The 16,356-nt window shown below is 32.1% G+C and overlaps 3 protein-coding genes across 3 annotated transcripts in view; all 3 read left to right on the forward strand.

Annotated features, from left to right (window-relative positions):
• Positions 1 to 5,327, forward strand: part of LOC128038812 (protein TIC 214-like) — a 13,464-nt gene extending 8,137 nt beyond the window's left edge. The window contains 10 exon segments of the mRNA XM_052627434.1: positions 1 to 325; positions 328 to 2,658; positions 2,661 to 2,720; positions 2,723 to 2,956; positions 2,959 to 3,606; positions 3,609 to 3,758; positions 3,761 to 4,061; positions 4,063 to 4,127; positions 4,130 to 4,306; positions 4,309 to 5,327. The exon segment at positions 1 to 325 is cut by the window's left edge and continues 8,137 nt beyond it. Coding sequence (XP_052483394.1) covers positions 1 to 325; positions 328 to 2,658; positions 2,661 to 2,720; positions 2,723 to 2,956; positions 2,959 to 3,606; positions 3,609 to 3,758; positions 3,761 to 4,061; positions 4,063 to 4,127; positions 4,130 to 4,306; positions 4,309 to 5,042 — 5,025 coding nt within the window. The 3' untranslated portion in view covers positions 5,043 to 5,327.
• Positions 5,328 to 5,799: 472 nt separating this feature from the next.
• LOC128038814 (NAD(P)H-quinone oxidoreductase subunit H, chloroplastic) lies at positions 5,800 to 8,341 on the forward strand. Its single transcript, XM_052627436.1, has one exon. The coding sequence runs from the start codon at positions 5,800 to 5,802 to the stop codon at positions 6,979 to 6,981; it is 1,182 nt and encodes a 393-aa protein (XP_052483396.1). The 3' UTR covers positions 6,982 to 8,341.
• A 3,385-nt stretch (positions 8,342 to 11,726) lies between these two features.
• LOC128038813 (NAD(P)H-quinone oxidoreductase chain 4, chloroplastic-like) lies at positions 11,727 to 13,424 on the forward strand. Its single transcript, XM_052627435.1, is given in 2 exon segments — positions 11,727 to 12,453; positions 12,456 to 13,424. Coding segments are annotated over 2 exon segments (1,407 nt in total). The 5' UTR covers positions 11,727 to 11,934; the 3' UTR covers positions 13,344 to 13,424.
• Positions 13,425 to 16,356: the final 2,932 nt, after the last annotated feature.

Raw genomic sequence — 16,356 nt, forward strand, 5'->3', positions numbered from 1 at the left:
AATAAGTATCTTGTATCAGAATTTAGAAATTCTATGGCTCGAATCTTTAGTATTCTGTTATTTATTACCTGTGTTTACTATTTAGGCAGAATACCGTCACCCATTCTAACTAAGAAACTGAAAGGAATTTCCGAAACGGAAGAAGTGGGGGAAAGTGAGGAAGAAAGAAACATAGAAATAGAAACTATTTCCGAAGGGGGAGGGGCTAACCAGAAACAGGGGACCGAAGAAAATACTTCTTCTTACCTTTTTTCGGAGGAAGAGGTGGATCCGAGCAAAATGGACGAAACAGAAAAGCTACGAGTGACTGGAAAGAAAAAAAAAAAAGAAAGGGCGAACTCCACTTTGTTTTTAAAGAGACATACTATAAAAATAGACCGGTTTATGAAACTTCTTATCTGGATGGGAATCAAGAAAGTTCGAAGTTAGAAATATTAAAAAAAAAAGAAGATAAATATTTATTATGGATTGAAAAACCTCTTGTGACACTTCTTTTTGATTCTAAACGATGGAATCGACCTTTGCGATATATAAAAAATGACCGGGTTGAAAATGCTATAAAAAATGAAATGTCACAATATTTTTTTTATACATGTCAAAGTGATGGAAAAGAAAAAATATCTTTTACGTATCCACCCAGTTTAGCAACTTTTGGGGAAATGATACAAAAAAAAATATATTTTTTCACACCAGAAAAATTGTTTTCTGATGAATTGTATACTGATTGGAGTTTTATCAATGAACTAAAAAGAAGAAATTTGAGTAAAGAGTTTATAAAAAGAGTCGAATCTTTAGATAAGGAATCTTTTGATCTGGGCATACTTGAAAAAAGGACTCGATTCTCTAATAATGAAACTAAAAGAGAATACTTGCCTAAACTATATGATCCTTTCTTGCATGGACCCTACCGCGGAAGAATCAAAAAATGGGGTTCTCCTTTAAGCATAAATCAAACTTATAAAAAAAAAAACACGGATCCGTTTTGTATAAATAAGATTCATGCTCTACTTCTTACTACTGATTATCACGAACTTGAACAGACACTAGATACACTCAATAGAAAATCATTAGCAACAGAAAAAGAACTCTCTTTATTGACATTGACAGAAGATGAACAGGGAAATATCGATTCCGAGGATCGAGTCAAAATTTTGAAATTTTTATTCAATATAGTTATAACTAATCCCAACAATCAAACAATTAGAAAAAAATCTATTGGAATAAAAGAAATAAGTAAAAAAGTTCCTCGATGGTCATACAAATTAATCGACGATTTAGAACAACAGGAGGGCGAAAACGAGGAAAATGTAACAGCAGAGCATGAAATTCGTTCAAGAAAATCCAAGCGCGTCGTGATTTTTACTAATAACCAGGCAAACGCCGATACTTATACTAATACCAAGGATGCTAATGATCCTGATCAAACAGACGAAGTGGCTTTGATACGCTATTCGCAACAATCGGATTTTCGGCGCGACATAATAAAAGGTTCCATGCGTGCCCAAAGGCGTAAAACAATTACTTGGGAGCTGTTTCAAGCAAATGTACATTCCCCCCTTTTTTTGGACAGAGTAGACAAACCACTCTTTTTTTCTTTTGATATTTCTGGACCGCTGAAACGAATATATCGAAATTGGATATGTAAAAACAAAGAATCAAAAATTTATGATTATACAGAAAAAAAGATCGAGAAAAAAGACGAGGCCAAAAGAGAAAAATACAAAAGAGAAGAGAAAATGAGGATAGAAATAGCAGAAGCTTGGGATAGTCTTTTACTTGCTCAAGTAATAAGGGGCTCCGTGTTAATAACCCAATCAATTCTTAGAAAATATATTATATTACCTTCACTGATAATAGTTAAAAACATTGCCCGTATGTTATTATTTCAATTTCCTGAGTGGTCTGAGGATTTAACGGATTGGAATCGAGAAATGCATGTTAAATGCACTTATAATGGTGTTCAATTATCCGAAACAGAATTTCCAAAAAACTGGTTAACAGACGGTATTCAGATAAAGATCCTATTTCCTTTTTGCCTGAAACCTTGGCACAGATTTAAACTACAACCCTCTCATAAAGATCCAATGAAAAAAAAGAAAGGTCAAAAGAATGATTTTTGCTTTTTAACAGTTTGGGGAATGGAAACTGAACTCCCTTTCGGCTCTCCTCGAAAACGGCGTTCGTTTTTTGAGCCTATTTTTAAAGAACTAAAAAAAAAAAGAAAAAAATGGAAAACGAAATGTTTTATAGCTTTAACAATTTTAAAAGAAAAAACGAAATTGTTTCGAAAAGCTTCAAAAGAAACAAAAAAATGGATCACTCAAAGCATTCTATTTCTAAAGGGACTAATAAAAGAACTTTCAAAAATAAATCCAATTCCATTTTTTGGGTTGAGAGAACCATATGAATTGGGCGAAACTAAAAAGGATTCGATAATCAGTAATAAGATGATTCACAAATCATCCCTTCAAATTCAATCTATGGCGTGGACAAATTATTCATTAACAGAAAAAAAAATAAAAGATCTGACTAAGAGAACAAACACAATCAAAAATCAAATACAAAAAATTCTAATTATAAAAGAGAAGAAAAACGAATTTCTAACTCAAGAAATAAATAGTAGTTCTAACAAAATAAGTTATCAGGATAAAATAGTAGAATCAGCAAAAAATTTTGGCAAATAGTAAAAAGAAGAAATATTCGATTAATCCGGAAATTCTATTTTTTATAAAATTTTTCATTGAAAAGATATACATGGATATTCTTCTATATATCATTAATATTCCAAGAACCAATACCCAACTTTTTCTTGAATCAACAAAAAAAATCATTGAGAACTTCATTCACAATAATGAAGCAAATCAAGAAAGAATTAATAAAACAACTAAAAATACAACTCATTTTATTTCAACTATAAAAACCTCACTTTCTTCACTTTCTAATATTAGTATTAGAAATAAAATGAAAAAGCTTTTTGTGACTTATCCTCCCTCTCACAAGCATATGTATTTTACAAATTATCACAAACCCAAGTTATTAGTTTTTATAAATTCAAACCTATCCTTCAATATCATGGAACATCTCTTTTTCTTAAAAATGAAATAAAAGATTATTTTGAAGAACAGGGAGTATCTCATTCCAGATTAAGACATCATTATGGGTTAAGACAGAAAATCGTTTGGCATTCTGGAATGAATGAATGGAAAAACTGGTTAAGGAGTCGTTATCAATACGATTTAGTTCAGAATAGATGGCTAAAATTAGTACCAAGACAATGGCGAAATAGAGTCAATCAACACTATCTGGCTCAAAATAAAGATTTAACAAAATGGGATTCAGATGAAAAAGAAAGATTAATTCATTACGAAAAAAAAAATGATTTTCAAGCAAACTCATTACTGACTCAAGAATATAAACTGAATCAAGAACAAAAATATAAAAAATCTAATTTAAAAAAAAACTATGGATATGATTTTTTATCATATAAATCTATTAATTATCAAGATAAGAGGGACCCGTATGCTTATGGATCACCATTCCAAGTAAATAAGAGGGAAGAGAGTTCTTATCATTACAACATGGATAAACAAAATTTTTTTGATACATTGAGGATATCCCTATCCATAATTATCTAGGAGAAGGCGATATCCTAGATGCTATGGGGAATTTTCGCACAGAAAGTTTTTAATTGGAGAATTCTTCATTTTGTCTTAGAAATAAGGTCGATATTGAGTCCTGGGTCGATACCAGTACAAAGAGTAACAAAATATTAAGACTGTGGTTAAGAATTATCAACTAATTGATAAAATGGACCTTTTTTATTTCACAATTTATCAAGATCAAGAAAGCAACCCATCCAATAAAAAAGGAAGCCATTTTGATTGGATGGGACTGAATGAAGAAATACTAAGTCATCCTATACCGAATCTAGAACTTTGGTTCTTCCCAGAATTTGTGCTGCTATATAATGCATATAAGGTTAAACCATGGATCATACCAATAAAATTACTTCTTTTCAATTTTAATGGAAATAGGAACATTAATAAAATATTATTGAAAATAAAAAAGGGACTCCCTTATAGCACCAAACGAAAAACAAATTATTGGATTAGAGAATCGAAATCAAGAAGAAAAGAACCCATAGGTGAAGGGGATCTTGTATCAGATGCACAAAAACAAGGAAATTTTAAATCCGTTCTCTCAAACCAAGAAAAAGATGTTGAAGAAGATTATGATAAATCAGACAAAAAAAAACGTAGAAAGAAAAAGCAATACAAGAGCAACACGGAAGCAGAGCTTGATTTCTTCCTAAAAGGTATTTGCGTTTTCAATTGAGATGGGATGATTCTTTAAATCAAAGAATAATCAATAATATCAAAGTATATTGCCTCCTGCTTAGACTGATAAATCCAAACGAAATTGTTATATCCTCTATTCAACGGGGAGAAATGAATCTGGATATTTTGATGATTCAGAAGGATTTAACTCTTAGAGAACTAATGAAAAAAGGAATATTGATTATCGATCCAGTTCGTCTGTCGGTAAAAAATGATGGACAATTTATTCTATATCAAACTATAAGTATTTTGTTGGTTCATAAAAATAAACACCAAATTAATCAAAGATACCAAGAAAAAAACTATATTGATAAAAATCATTTTTATGAATTTATTGCAAGACATCAAAAAATGACTGAAAATAAAGACAAAAATCATTATGATTTGTTTGTTCCTGAAAATATTTTATCCCCTAACCACCGGCGAGAATTGCGAATTCGAATTTCTTTCAATTCAAGGGATAAAAATGGTATGCATAGAAATGCAGTATTTTTAAATAATGTAAAAAACTGTGGTCAAGTTTTGACTAAAAATAAACATCTTGGTAGTGATAAAAAGAAACTAATTAAATTAAAGTTCTTTCTTTGGCCCAATTATCGATTAGAAGATTTAGCTTGTATGAATCGATATTGGTTTAATACTAATAACGGCAGTCGTTTCAGTATGATAAGGATCCGTATGTATCCGCGTCTGAAAATTCGTTAATGGTCCATTTTAATGGTCCATTTTCCCCTATATTATGTATGTATCGTGCCGGGTATATGAAAACAAATAGATGGTCACAAGGATTGTCTTACATTTTATTCTGATACACGATACTAATTTAATGACATACATATCAATTAGATCGACAAATGAATCAACAAAATCCTCTTATTTGAACTCTCAAATTTTCTCTTTTGTAGAAATCTCTCACTCTTTTGTATCCCTATACGAATCAAATCGAAACCCGGATTGATTAATTTTATTTGAAAAAAAAATGATAAAGTTCATAACGAACTTAAAATCATCGTGTATATCAAAATGACTGGTATTATTATTACTGATCAGTAAAATTCACATTCAAAAAAAGGGGGAAATTTTTTGGTTTTATGGTAAAAAATTCATTCATCTCAGTTATTTTTCAAGAAAAAAAAGAAGAAAACAGGGGGTCTGTTGAATTTCAAATAGTTAGTTTCACCAATAAGATACGAAGACTTACTTCACATTTGGAATTGCACAAAAAAGACTATTTATCTCAGAGAGGTCTACGTAAAATTCTAGGAAAACGTCAACGACTGCTATCTTATTTATCAAAGACAAATAAAATACGTTATAAAGAATTAATTGGTGAGTTGGATATTCGGGAATCAAAAAATCGTTAATTTGCAAATTTTGAATTAGTCGATTTATTAGATTTTCATTTTGATGTACTTGTTTTCGTTTTCAACAATTCATGTAAGAATGAATCGAGGAAAAACTTATGAATCTATCAGCTACAGAAAAAGACCTTATGATAGTCAATATGGGGCCTCACCACCCATCAATGCATGGTGTTCTTCGTCTCATCGTTACTCTAGATGGTGAAGATGTTGTTGACTGTGAACCAATATTAGGTTATTTACACAGAGGAATGGAAAAAATTGCGGAAAACCGAACAATTATACAATATTTGCCGTATGTAACGCGTTGGGATTATTTAGCCACTATGTTCACGGAAGCAATAACCGTAAATGGACCAGAACAGTTGGGGAATATTCAAGTCCCTAAAAGGGCCAGCTATATCAGAGTAATTATGTTGGAGTTGAGTCGTATAGCTTCTCATCTATTATGGCTTGGACCTTTTATGGCAGATATTGGTGCACAGACCCCCTTTTTCTATATTTTCAGAGAAAGAGAATTAGTATATGATCTATTCGAAGCTGCCACCGGTATGAGAATGATGCATAATTATTTTCGTATCGGAGGAGTGGCGGCCGATCTACCTTACGGCTGGATAGATAAATGTTTGGATTTCTGTGATTATTTTTTAACAGGAATTGTTGAATATCAAAAACTTATTACGCGAAATCCTATTTTTTTAGAACGAGTTGAAGGGATAGGCGTTATTGGTGGAGAAGAAGCAATAAATTGGGGTTTATCCGGCCCAATGCTACGAGCATCTGGAATCAAATGGGATCTTCGGAAAGTTGATCATTATGAGTGTTACGACGAATTTGATTGGGAAATCCAGTGGCAAAAAGAAGGAGATTCATTAGCTCGTTATTTAGTCCGAATCAGTGAAATGACGGAATCTATAAAAATAATTCAACAGGCCCTGGAAGGAATTCCGGGTGGTCCCTATGAGAATTTAGAAATCCGATGCTTTGATCGAGAAAGGGATCCAGAATGGAATGATTTTGAATATCGATTCATTAGTAAAAAACCTTCTCCCACATTTGAATTACCGAGACAAGAACTTTATGCGAGAATGGAAGCCCCAAAGGGAGAATTAGGAATTTTTCTGATAGGGGATCAAAGCGGTTTTCCTTGGAGATGGAAAATTCGCCCGCCGGGTTTTATCAATTTGCAAATTCTTCCTCAGTTAGTTAAAAGAATGAAATTGGCTGATATTATGACGATACTAGGTAGCATAGATATCATTATGGGAGAAGTGGATCGTTGAAATGATAATTTATACGACAGAAGTAGAAGATATCAATTCCTTTTACACATTGGAATCTTTAAAAGAGGTCTATGGGATCATATGGATGTTGGTCCCTATTTTGACTCTTGTTTTGGGAATCACAATAGGTGTACTAGTAATTGTATGGTTAGAAAGAGAAATATCTGCAGCAATACAACAACGTATTGGGCCTGAATACGCCGGTCCTTTGGGCATTCTTCAAGCGCTAGCAGATGGAACAAAACTGCTTTTCAAAGAAAATATTCTTCCATCTAGAGGCAATACTCGTTTATTTAGTATTGGACCGGCTATAGCAGTCATATCAATTTTACTAAGTTTTTCAGTAATTCCTTTTAGCTCTCGCCTTATTTTAGCCGATCTCAATATCGGTATTTTTTTATGGATTGCCATTTCAAGTATTGCTCCCGTTGGACTTCTTATGTCAGGATACGGATCAAATAATAAATATTCCTTTTTAGGTGGTCTGCGAGCTGCTGCTCAATCGATTAGTTATGAAATACCATTAACTCTATGTGTTTTATCAATATCTCTACGTGCGATTCGTTGAAATAGAAACTTTTATTTTACCTATTCCTTTCGTTCTAGAAAATAAGTTGAGTTGATAAACTAAATTAGATAGTTATATATGAGTGAAAGAAAGCAGCTTATAAATTCGCAGTAAATTAAACAAAAAAATGGAATCTCATTTCCTATGTACAAGAGGTAAGTGGAAGAAAACGTAAGCGGAAGAAGTCTTTACCCCAAGACGGGTTGATTAGTCAATCTAGCTTGAAGCGGGCTCAAAAGATCAACCGTATAGAGTTTTCGCTATCCTTTGTATGGATTCCCATACATGTATTGCTAAACAAACGGGGGATTGAACAAAAAACGAGTGGATGGTTAGGAACACCAAAATACATAAAGGATTGGTAATGGAGATTATGTAAATTATATAAAAAGAGACTTCTGGATAACATAAAAAGAATACTAATTGGGGCTTTAAATTCGTAGAAATGACTAGGCAGTACTCCCCATGATTCCGGTCCAGAGTATCCTCCTATCTGCCGATTAAAGTAATGACTATCAGGAACGAAATAATCCTTTACTATTTTTTAGTTTAAGCCCCATTCGTGATTTTATCAGATCCGAAAGCAGAATAGGAACGAAAAAGAAACAATAAAGAATAAAAAAGAAATCTTTTTTTTTTCTTTCTTTCATAGATATAGAGAGATCTAATCCGTGTCATGATTTATGAGCTAATGGAATGTTTCATTTTTTTCGTAATAGAAAACAATGGGTTGAAATATCTATTGATATTCTACAAGAAGTATTTTATTGAAGGCTTAAGTTATTACTCAACTTGAAATTATGAACGGGCGAGATCAATTCAGAAGCATTTATTTTTTATTCTTCAGAATATAGCAGACAGAATTCCATTGGTATAATTTTGGACCTTCCAATCTATTTTTTCTCTATCTATTCTACAACCATACGAAGATAAATAATACTGATTCGGTCCTAAAATTTATTTGTGACCCACGAGGAGCCGTATGAGGTGAAAATCTCATGTACGGTTTTGGACTAGCGATGTAAACAGTGATGGTATCATCGACTATAATTATCTAACAGTTCAAGTACAGTTGATATAGTTGAGGCGCAATCAAAATATGGTTTTTGGGGATGGAATTTGTGGCGTCAGCCAATAGGGTTTATCGTTTTTCTAATTTCTTCTCTAGCAGAATGTGAGAGATTACCTTTTGATTTACCAGAAGCGGAGGAAGAATTAGTAGCAGGGTATCAAACCGAATATTCAGGTATCAAATTTGGTTTATTTTACGTTGCTTCCTATCTAAATCTATTACTTTCTTCGTTATTTGTAACAGTTCTTTACTTGGGGGGTTGGAATATTTCCATTCCGTATGTATTCGTCCCTGAGCTATTTGAAATAAATAAAATAAATGGAATCATTGGAACGACAATTGGTATCTTTATTACATTAGCTAAAACTTATTTGTTTTTGTTTATTTCTATCGCAACACGATGGACTTTACCTAGGTTAAGAATGGACCAATTATTAAATCTCGGGTGGAAATTTCTTTTACCCATTTCTCTGGGTAATCTATTATTAACAACTTCTTTCCAACTTCTTTCACTGTAAAGAAAAAAAGAATATGAGATTCATGACTTGGTTCAAACAAGAGAAAGAAACAAACATAAAATTATTCATAGATATTCACGATATGTTCCTATGGTAACCGGGTTCATGAATTATGGCCACCAAACAGTCCGAGCAGCAAGGTACATTGGTCAAGGTTTCATGATTACCTTATCCCACGCAAATCGTTTACCCGTAACTATTCAATATCCTTATGAAAATTAATCACATCAGAGCGTTTCCGCGGACGAATCCATTTTGAATTTGATAAATGCATTGCTTGTGAAGTATGTGTTCGTGTATGCCCTATAGATCTACCCGTTGTTGATTGGAAATTTGAAACGGATATTCGAAAAAAACGATTGCTTAATTACAGTATTGATTTCGGAATTTGTATATTTTGTGGTAACTGCGTTGAGTATTGTCCAACAAATTGCTTATCAATGACTGAAGAATATGAACTTTCTACTTACGACCGTCACGAATTGAATTATAATCAAATTGCTTTGGGCCGTTTACCAATGTCAGTAATTGACGATTATACAATTCGAACAATTTTGAATTCAATTCAAAGAAAAACTCAGTAAGTAAACCTCCTGTTCTATTAAAGTAAAGAGAAATTTCCCATTCATTCTTTTAAGGTTCCGTTTTGGTTTAAGTTAAAAGACTGGTTGGTTTGAATTAAAAAAAGAATGAGGCCTTTGGTCAATAAATAAAAATTCAATTACAAATTAACTGGTTGATAAGAATTTCGGATTCCTTTTTATTGAAAATAAAACTATATTAATATATTCGTAATTATTTCGAAATATATAGTTTCAAAAAACAAAATACCCTTTTCTTTTGAACAAACAAAAAAGAATCAAAAACGAAACTGTCCAATAATTGTGCTTAGAGCAATTCACGCCTAATAGATTAGGATTTTATTCAATTAGGAACGTATCATAAAAAAATTCTGGTCAGGTCAATAAGATCATGAAAAGCATTTCGATTTATTTATCTCTTATTTTACACAGAATGGATTTGCCTGGACCAATACACGATTTTCTTTTAGTTTTCTGGGATCGGGTCTTATATTAGGAGGCCTGGGGTGGTATTACTTACCAATCCAATTTATTCTGCCTTTTCATTGGGATTGGTTCTTGTTTGTATATCCTTATTTTATATTCTCTCAAATTCTCATTTTGTAGCTGCTGCCCAGCTCCTTATTTATGTGGGAGCCATAAATGTTTTAATCCTATTTGCTGTGATGTTCATGAATGGTTCAGAATATTATAAAGATTTTAATCTGTGGACCATTGGGAATGGCCTTACTTCGTTGGTTTGTACAAGTATTCTTGTTTCGCTAATTACTACTATATTAGATACATCATGGTACGGGATTATTTGGACTACAAGATCAAATCAAATTATAGAACAAGATTTGATAAGTAATAGTCAACAAATTGGAATTCATTTAGCAACCGATTTTTTTCTTCCATTTGAATTCATTTCAATAATTTTTTAGTTGCTTTGATAGGTGCAATTGCTGTGGCTCGTCAGTAATAAATCTTTCTAACTAGGAATAGCAAGCAATCAAAATGAAACCTTTTTCTGTTTTTTCTGTCTTATCGCATCCATTTTCTTTGAATTCTATTTGAATATTGCTCGTGTATAAAATAGAAATTCGTTTATTCGATATATTTCCAATAGATTCTTTTTTTTTGTTATACTCTAGTCAATCAAATCTGTTGAATTATTGTTCATATTAATAATGAATCGAAATTGATAAGGAGTTGGTCAATGATGCTCGAACATATACTTGTTTTGAGTGCCTATTTATTTTCTATCGGTATTTATGGATTGATCACGAGTCGAAATATGGTTAGGGCTCTTATGTGTCTTGAACTTATACTGAATGCGGTTAATATAAATTTTGTAACATTTTCTGATTTTTTTGATAGTCGGCAATTAAAAGGAAATATTTTCTCAATTTTTGTTATAGCTATTGCAGCCGCTGAAGCAGCTATTGGATCAGCTATTGTGTCCTCGATTTATCGTAACAGAAAATCAACGCGTATCAATCAATCAACTTTGTTGAATAAGTAATATTAATAATATTAAATTATAAGATTCACCAATTTGAATTAGCATGTACAATATGTTGGAATCTACATCATGTTTTCGAAAACGTAAGAAATCAAAGTATCTTGGTCCTTTCTTATGAGTTGATCCCGAAGGAAATTGATTAGAAAATTTCTGGTAAATCGTTGATTCATCTGGTGTTTAACTATATTTATTTACAAGTTTACTAGATTGAAATTTTATGATGTTCAAAAATTTATCGATCCCATGTCCCATTCAGTAAAAATTTATGATACATGTATTGGGTGTACTCAATGTGTCCGAGCCTGCCCCACCGATGTGTTAGAAATGATACCTTGGGATGGATGTAAAGCTAAGCAAATTGCTTCCGCTCCAAGAACAGAAGATTGTGTTGGTTGTAAGAGATGTGAATCCGCTTGTCCAACGGATTTCTTGAGCGTTCGAGTTTATTTATGGCATGAAACAACTCGAAGTATGGGTCTAGCTTATTGATACGGTCCAGAAAACCCTAGTTGAATACATTTTGAATCCATTTGATTTTTTTTACTGAAAAAACCCGTGCTCAAAAAAAACCTTTTTGAGCACGGGTTTTTCTGGTCCAAGTGTATCTTGTCTTTACCACGAATTATTTTCCTTGGTTAACAATAATTGTATTTTTACCAATATCTGCAGGTTCTTTACTTTTCTTTCTTCCTCATAAAGGAAATAAGCTAATGAAGTGGTATACAATATGTATATGCATTTTCGAACTCCTTCTAACAACCTATGCATTTTGTTATCATTTCCGATTGGACGATCCATTAATCCAGCTGGCGGAAGATTATAAATGGATCAATTTTTTTGATTTTTACTGGAGATTGGGAATAGATGGACTTTCTATAGGGCCCATTTTACTGACAGGATTTATCACCACTTTAGCGACTTTGGCGGCTTGGCCAGTTACTCGAGATTCGCGATTATTTCATTTCCTGATGCTAGCAATGTACAGTGGTCAAATAGGATCATTTTCTTCTCGAGACCTTTTACTTTTTTTCATCATGTGGGAGTTCGAATTAATTCCCGTTTATCTACTTCTATCCATGTGGGGGGGAAAGAAACGTCTGTACTCGGCTACAAAATTTATTTTGTACACTGCAGGGGGTTCCGTTTTTCTATTAATAGGAGTTTTGGGTCTCGGTTTATACGGTTCTAATGAACCAACATTAAATTTTGAAACATTAGCTAATCAATCATATCCTGTCGCACTGGAAATAATATTCTATATTGGATTTCTTATTGCTTTGCTGTCAAATCGCCGATTATACCCTTACATACGTGGTTACCGGATACCCACGGGGAGGCCCATTACAGTACTTGTATGCTTCTAGCCGGAATTTTATTAAAAATGGGAGCATATGGATTAGTTCGGATCAATATGGAATTATTACCCCATGCGCATTCCATATTTTCTCCCTGGTTGATAATAGTGGGTACAATGCAAATAATTTATGCAGCTTCAACATCTCTTGGTCAACGGAATTTAAAAAAAAGAATAGCCTATTCTTCCGTATCTCATATGGGTTTCATAATTATAGGAATTGGTTCGATAACTGATACGGGACTCAACGGAGCTATTTTACAAATAATATCTCATGGCTTTATCGGTGCTGCACTTTTTTTCTTGGCAGGAACGAGTTATGATAGAATGCGTCTTGTTTATCTCGACGAAATGGGCGGAATGGCCGTTTCGATTCCCAAAATATTTACGATGTTCAGTATCTTATCCATGGCTTCTCTTGCATTACCGGGCATGAGTGGTTTTGTTGCAGAATTGATAGTCTTTTTTGGAATAATTACCAGCCAAAAATATTTTTTAATGCCAAAAATACTAATTACTTTCGTAATGGCAATTGGAATGATATTAACTCCTATTTATTCATTATCTATGTCACGTCAAATGTTCTATGGATACAAGCTATTTAATGCTCCAAGTTCTTATTTTTTTGATTCTGGACCACGAGAGTTATTTGTTTCGATCTCTATCTTTCTACCAGTACTAGGTATTGGTATTTATCCGGATTTCGTCCTCTCATTATCAGGTGAGAAGGTCGAAACTATTCTATATAATTATTTTTATAGATAGTTTTCATGAATAAAAAAAATAAAAAAGGAATCCTATGGTTTTTAAAATTGGTCGTTGTACAATGAAAAAGAAAAAAAAGAAGTCTTTTTTCTCTCTTAAGTTTTGCTAAGCAAAAAGGTAAAAAGCATTAAATTGAATTTTAATCAGACATCTTTTGTTTTTGTTAGAACCTTTGAATCGCTCCACTACTTGATTCAAAAGGTTCTTGACAGCTTACAATAAGTTTTCTTATACTTATATATAATATATACGCCGTCCTGTGTTAGTATTTGTTAGGCCTAGCCTCTTTATTCAATTCAATTAGATGTTAATTTAATGTAAATGAACCATAACTATGTAAACCTATTCCTAATAGATTGACCCCAAAATAGCATATCCAAATTATAAGAAATCCCATAGAAGCCACAAGTGAATTTACACCTTCCAAATTTGTATTTGTTCGGGTATGGAAATAAATCGCGAATACGGTCCAAGTAATAAACGCCCAAGTTTCCTTTGGATCCCAATTCCAATATGATCCCCACGCCTCATTAGCCCATACGGCTCCCGAAAGAATTCCTATGGTTAAAAAGATAAACCCGAGACTAATAATACGATAACTCCAACGATCCAATTGTTGAGTCAATTGATATCTGTAATAATTTTTAGAAGAAAGAAAATAAGTGTTTAGTAAAACATTGCTTCTTTCATTCATGTATTGGATTTTCCCAAACGAAAATGCAAAATTATTGTTTTCACCAATAATCTTTATGGCCTTTCGAAATGTAATGACTAGAAGAGCTACTGATAATAATGATCCACATAAAAGAGCTGCATAGCCTAATACCATCATACTTACGTGCATCATTAACCACTGGGATTGGAGAGCAGGTGCTAATATTGCGGATTGATGCATTTTGGTTAAAAGACCCGAAGTTGCAAAGCCTTGGGTAAAAATAGCACTTGGTGCGGTTATTGCACTTAAATTATTTTTGCGCTTTTTAAATTTAAAATAGGAAACCATATGAATAAGGGAGAAACCCCATGAAAGAAAAAGATTAATGATTCATATAAATCACTTAATGGAAATGTCCTGAATAAATCCAACGAGTGACTAATAATCCTGTTATACAGAAAAGGTGACTATCATGCCCTTTCTGATGAATCATATAGTCCTACGACTTCATCTACTAATAAGAATAAGGTTAAAAAATGAATTGTAATTACAATTGAAACGACTGAAAAAGATATATGAGTTAATATATGCTCTAAAGTTGAAAAAATCATAAAAATTATGAAAAAAGCCTGGGTTTCTCGATTTTATGGAATGGAAATCAGGAATGAAATTCATTTCATTATAGGACTTATTCTATCTCTTTAGAAGATACTATGCCGCCACTCGGACTCGAACCGAGATGCTCTAGCACTGCTTCCTAAGAGCAGCGTGTCTACCGATTTCACCATAGCGGCTTGCTCGAAATCATAATAACCCATTTTTTAGTCAATCGTCGAGATTGAAGGTGAAGGGTCAATTCAATGTAAAATGTCAAATTTGTTAGGAAGCATTTAATTTTTATTGATAAACAACAACTCGTTGAAATAGCAATTTGAAGGTTCAAAAGGAATCTTTTAGTATTTATTGTATCATTTTATTTATTTAATTATCCTTTCATTTAATTAGGTCGTCAATAGAGATTTTTAGTTTGTGTTTTCCTAAAAGAGAACTCCTTTATTGTAATCAAACCAACTAGTTGTAACTTCAATTCATAGATAAAATTCAACAAAACAAAAAAGGGTTCTTTATCATTTTCATTTTTTAACGATTCATTTCTCATTCTTTTGTATGATTTTTATGAATCTATAAAAAAATGCTTATTAATTGACTGAATAAATGAATGAAAAAATATGATTTGTAGAGATCACAATTTCAGCACCACCCCCAACAATTTCAAAAGATTTAGGTCATTTTTGTATTAATCGTTAGCATTTTGCGTTTGTTTTAAGGATTTATCAAACCAACTAGATATTGGGTTAAAATTCCGTTACGTTATATAAAAAGCGTTTCGATTCCTGTCATAATTGTACCATACTTCAAAAAAGTATTTCGAATTTTGAATTCTAAAAATATGTCTTGATTTATTTTCTTACATTTTCTTATACAAACATAGGATTTCTTTAGATCACTTCAAATTGATACATTATTTGTATATCCACTAAATTAGAAAAGGGGTTTTCTCCATTGGGTTGAAAACAGGGGAAGGAGATATAGTAATTCAGAGAAATAATGATTCATAAAAGTTTACAAAATTGAAACTAAATGGGCTGTTAGTTTCTTGACAACCCAGTCAAAGCTCATATATATATGTTCATGATCCGCTATAGTATAAATAAAGAAAAATGAGTATTCTATTGTTTAATTATTAAAATTATTATTAAAAATAACAAATTATTATAACCCTAATATAATAAATACAAATGGGCGAAAATTCAAAAAGTAAAACCTTTGTATCTTATTCGAGTTAAACCAATTCAGATTACTCCAAATTTATTTGGCGTACAAAAAAACTTTTAGAATTCCCCGTAGAAAGAGATTTGGCTAATGAAAAAGCTTTCAAGGCCGCCCAATATCCTTTCTTTTTCCAAACATTTTTTCGAATACGCTTTTTTGATGTAGAAGTACGTTTTTTTGGAACTGCCATTCAAAAAAAAGTTATTCAGTGCTATAGTTGGATGTCAAAGACATCTATTTTTAAAACAAAACGATCGGTCTTTTGATGTCATTATTTATCTATTCCTATAGATTTTATAAATTATAATTATATATATACTACAATACAAATTGCATAAAAAAATGAATAGAGATGGGAAAATCGCATAAAATGCTTCTATTCTAGAACAAAAAAACAATATGATATAACCCTTTTTTATTTATATTCCATACACTATCCAGAAAAAAAAAAGAATTTGTATTTAATTTATTGGTACCTTTCTTTTTATATCTCCATTCAAATCTATAGGATAGATTAGGATCTAT

This window comes from Gossypium raimondii, unplaced genomic scaffold, assembly GCF_025698545.1.
Source record: "Gossypium raimondii isolate GPD5lz unplaced genomic scaffold, ASM2569854v1 Contig00319, whole genome shotgun sequence".
Classification (NCBI taxonomy): domain Eukaryota; kingdom Viridiplantae; phylum Streptophyta; class Magnoliopsida; order Malvales; family Malvaceae; genus Gossypium; species Gossypium raimondii.

What these genes read in the sequence shown, in the direction of transcription:
- LOC128038814 (XM_052627436.1), top strand. Translation starts at nt 5,800, where the DNA reads ATGAATCTATCAGCTACAGAAAAAGACCTTATGATAGTCAATATGGGG.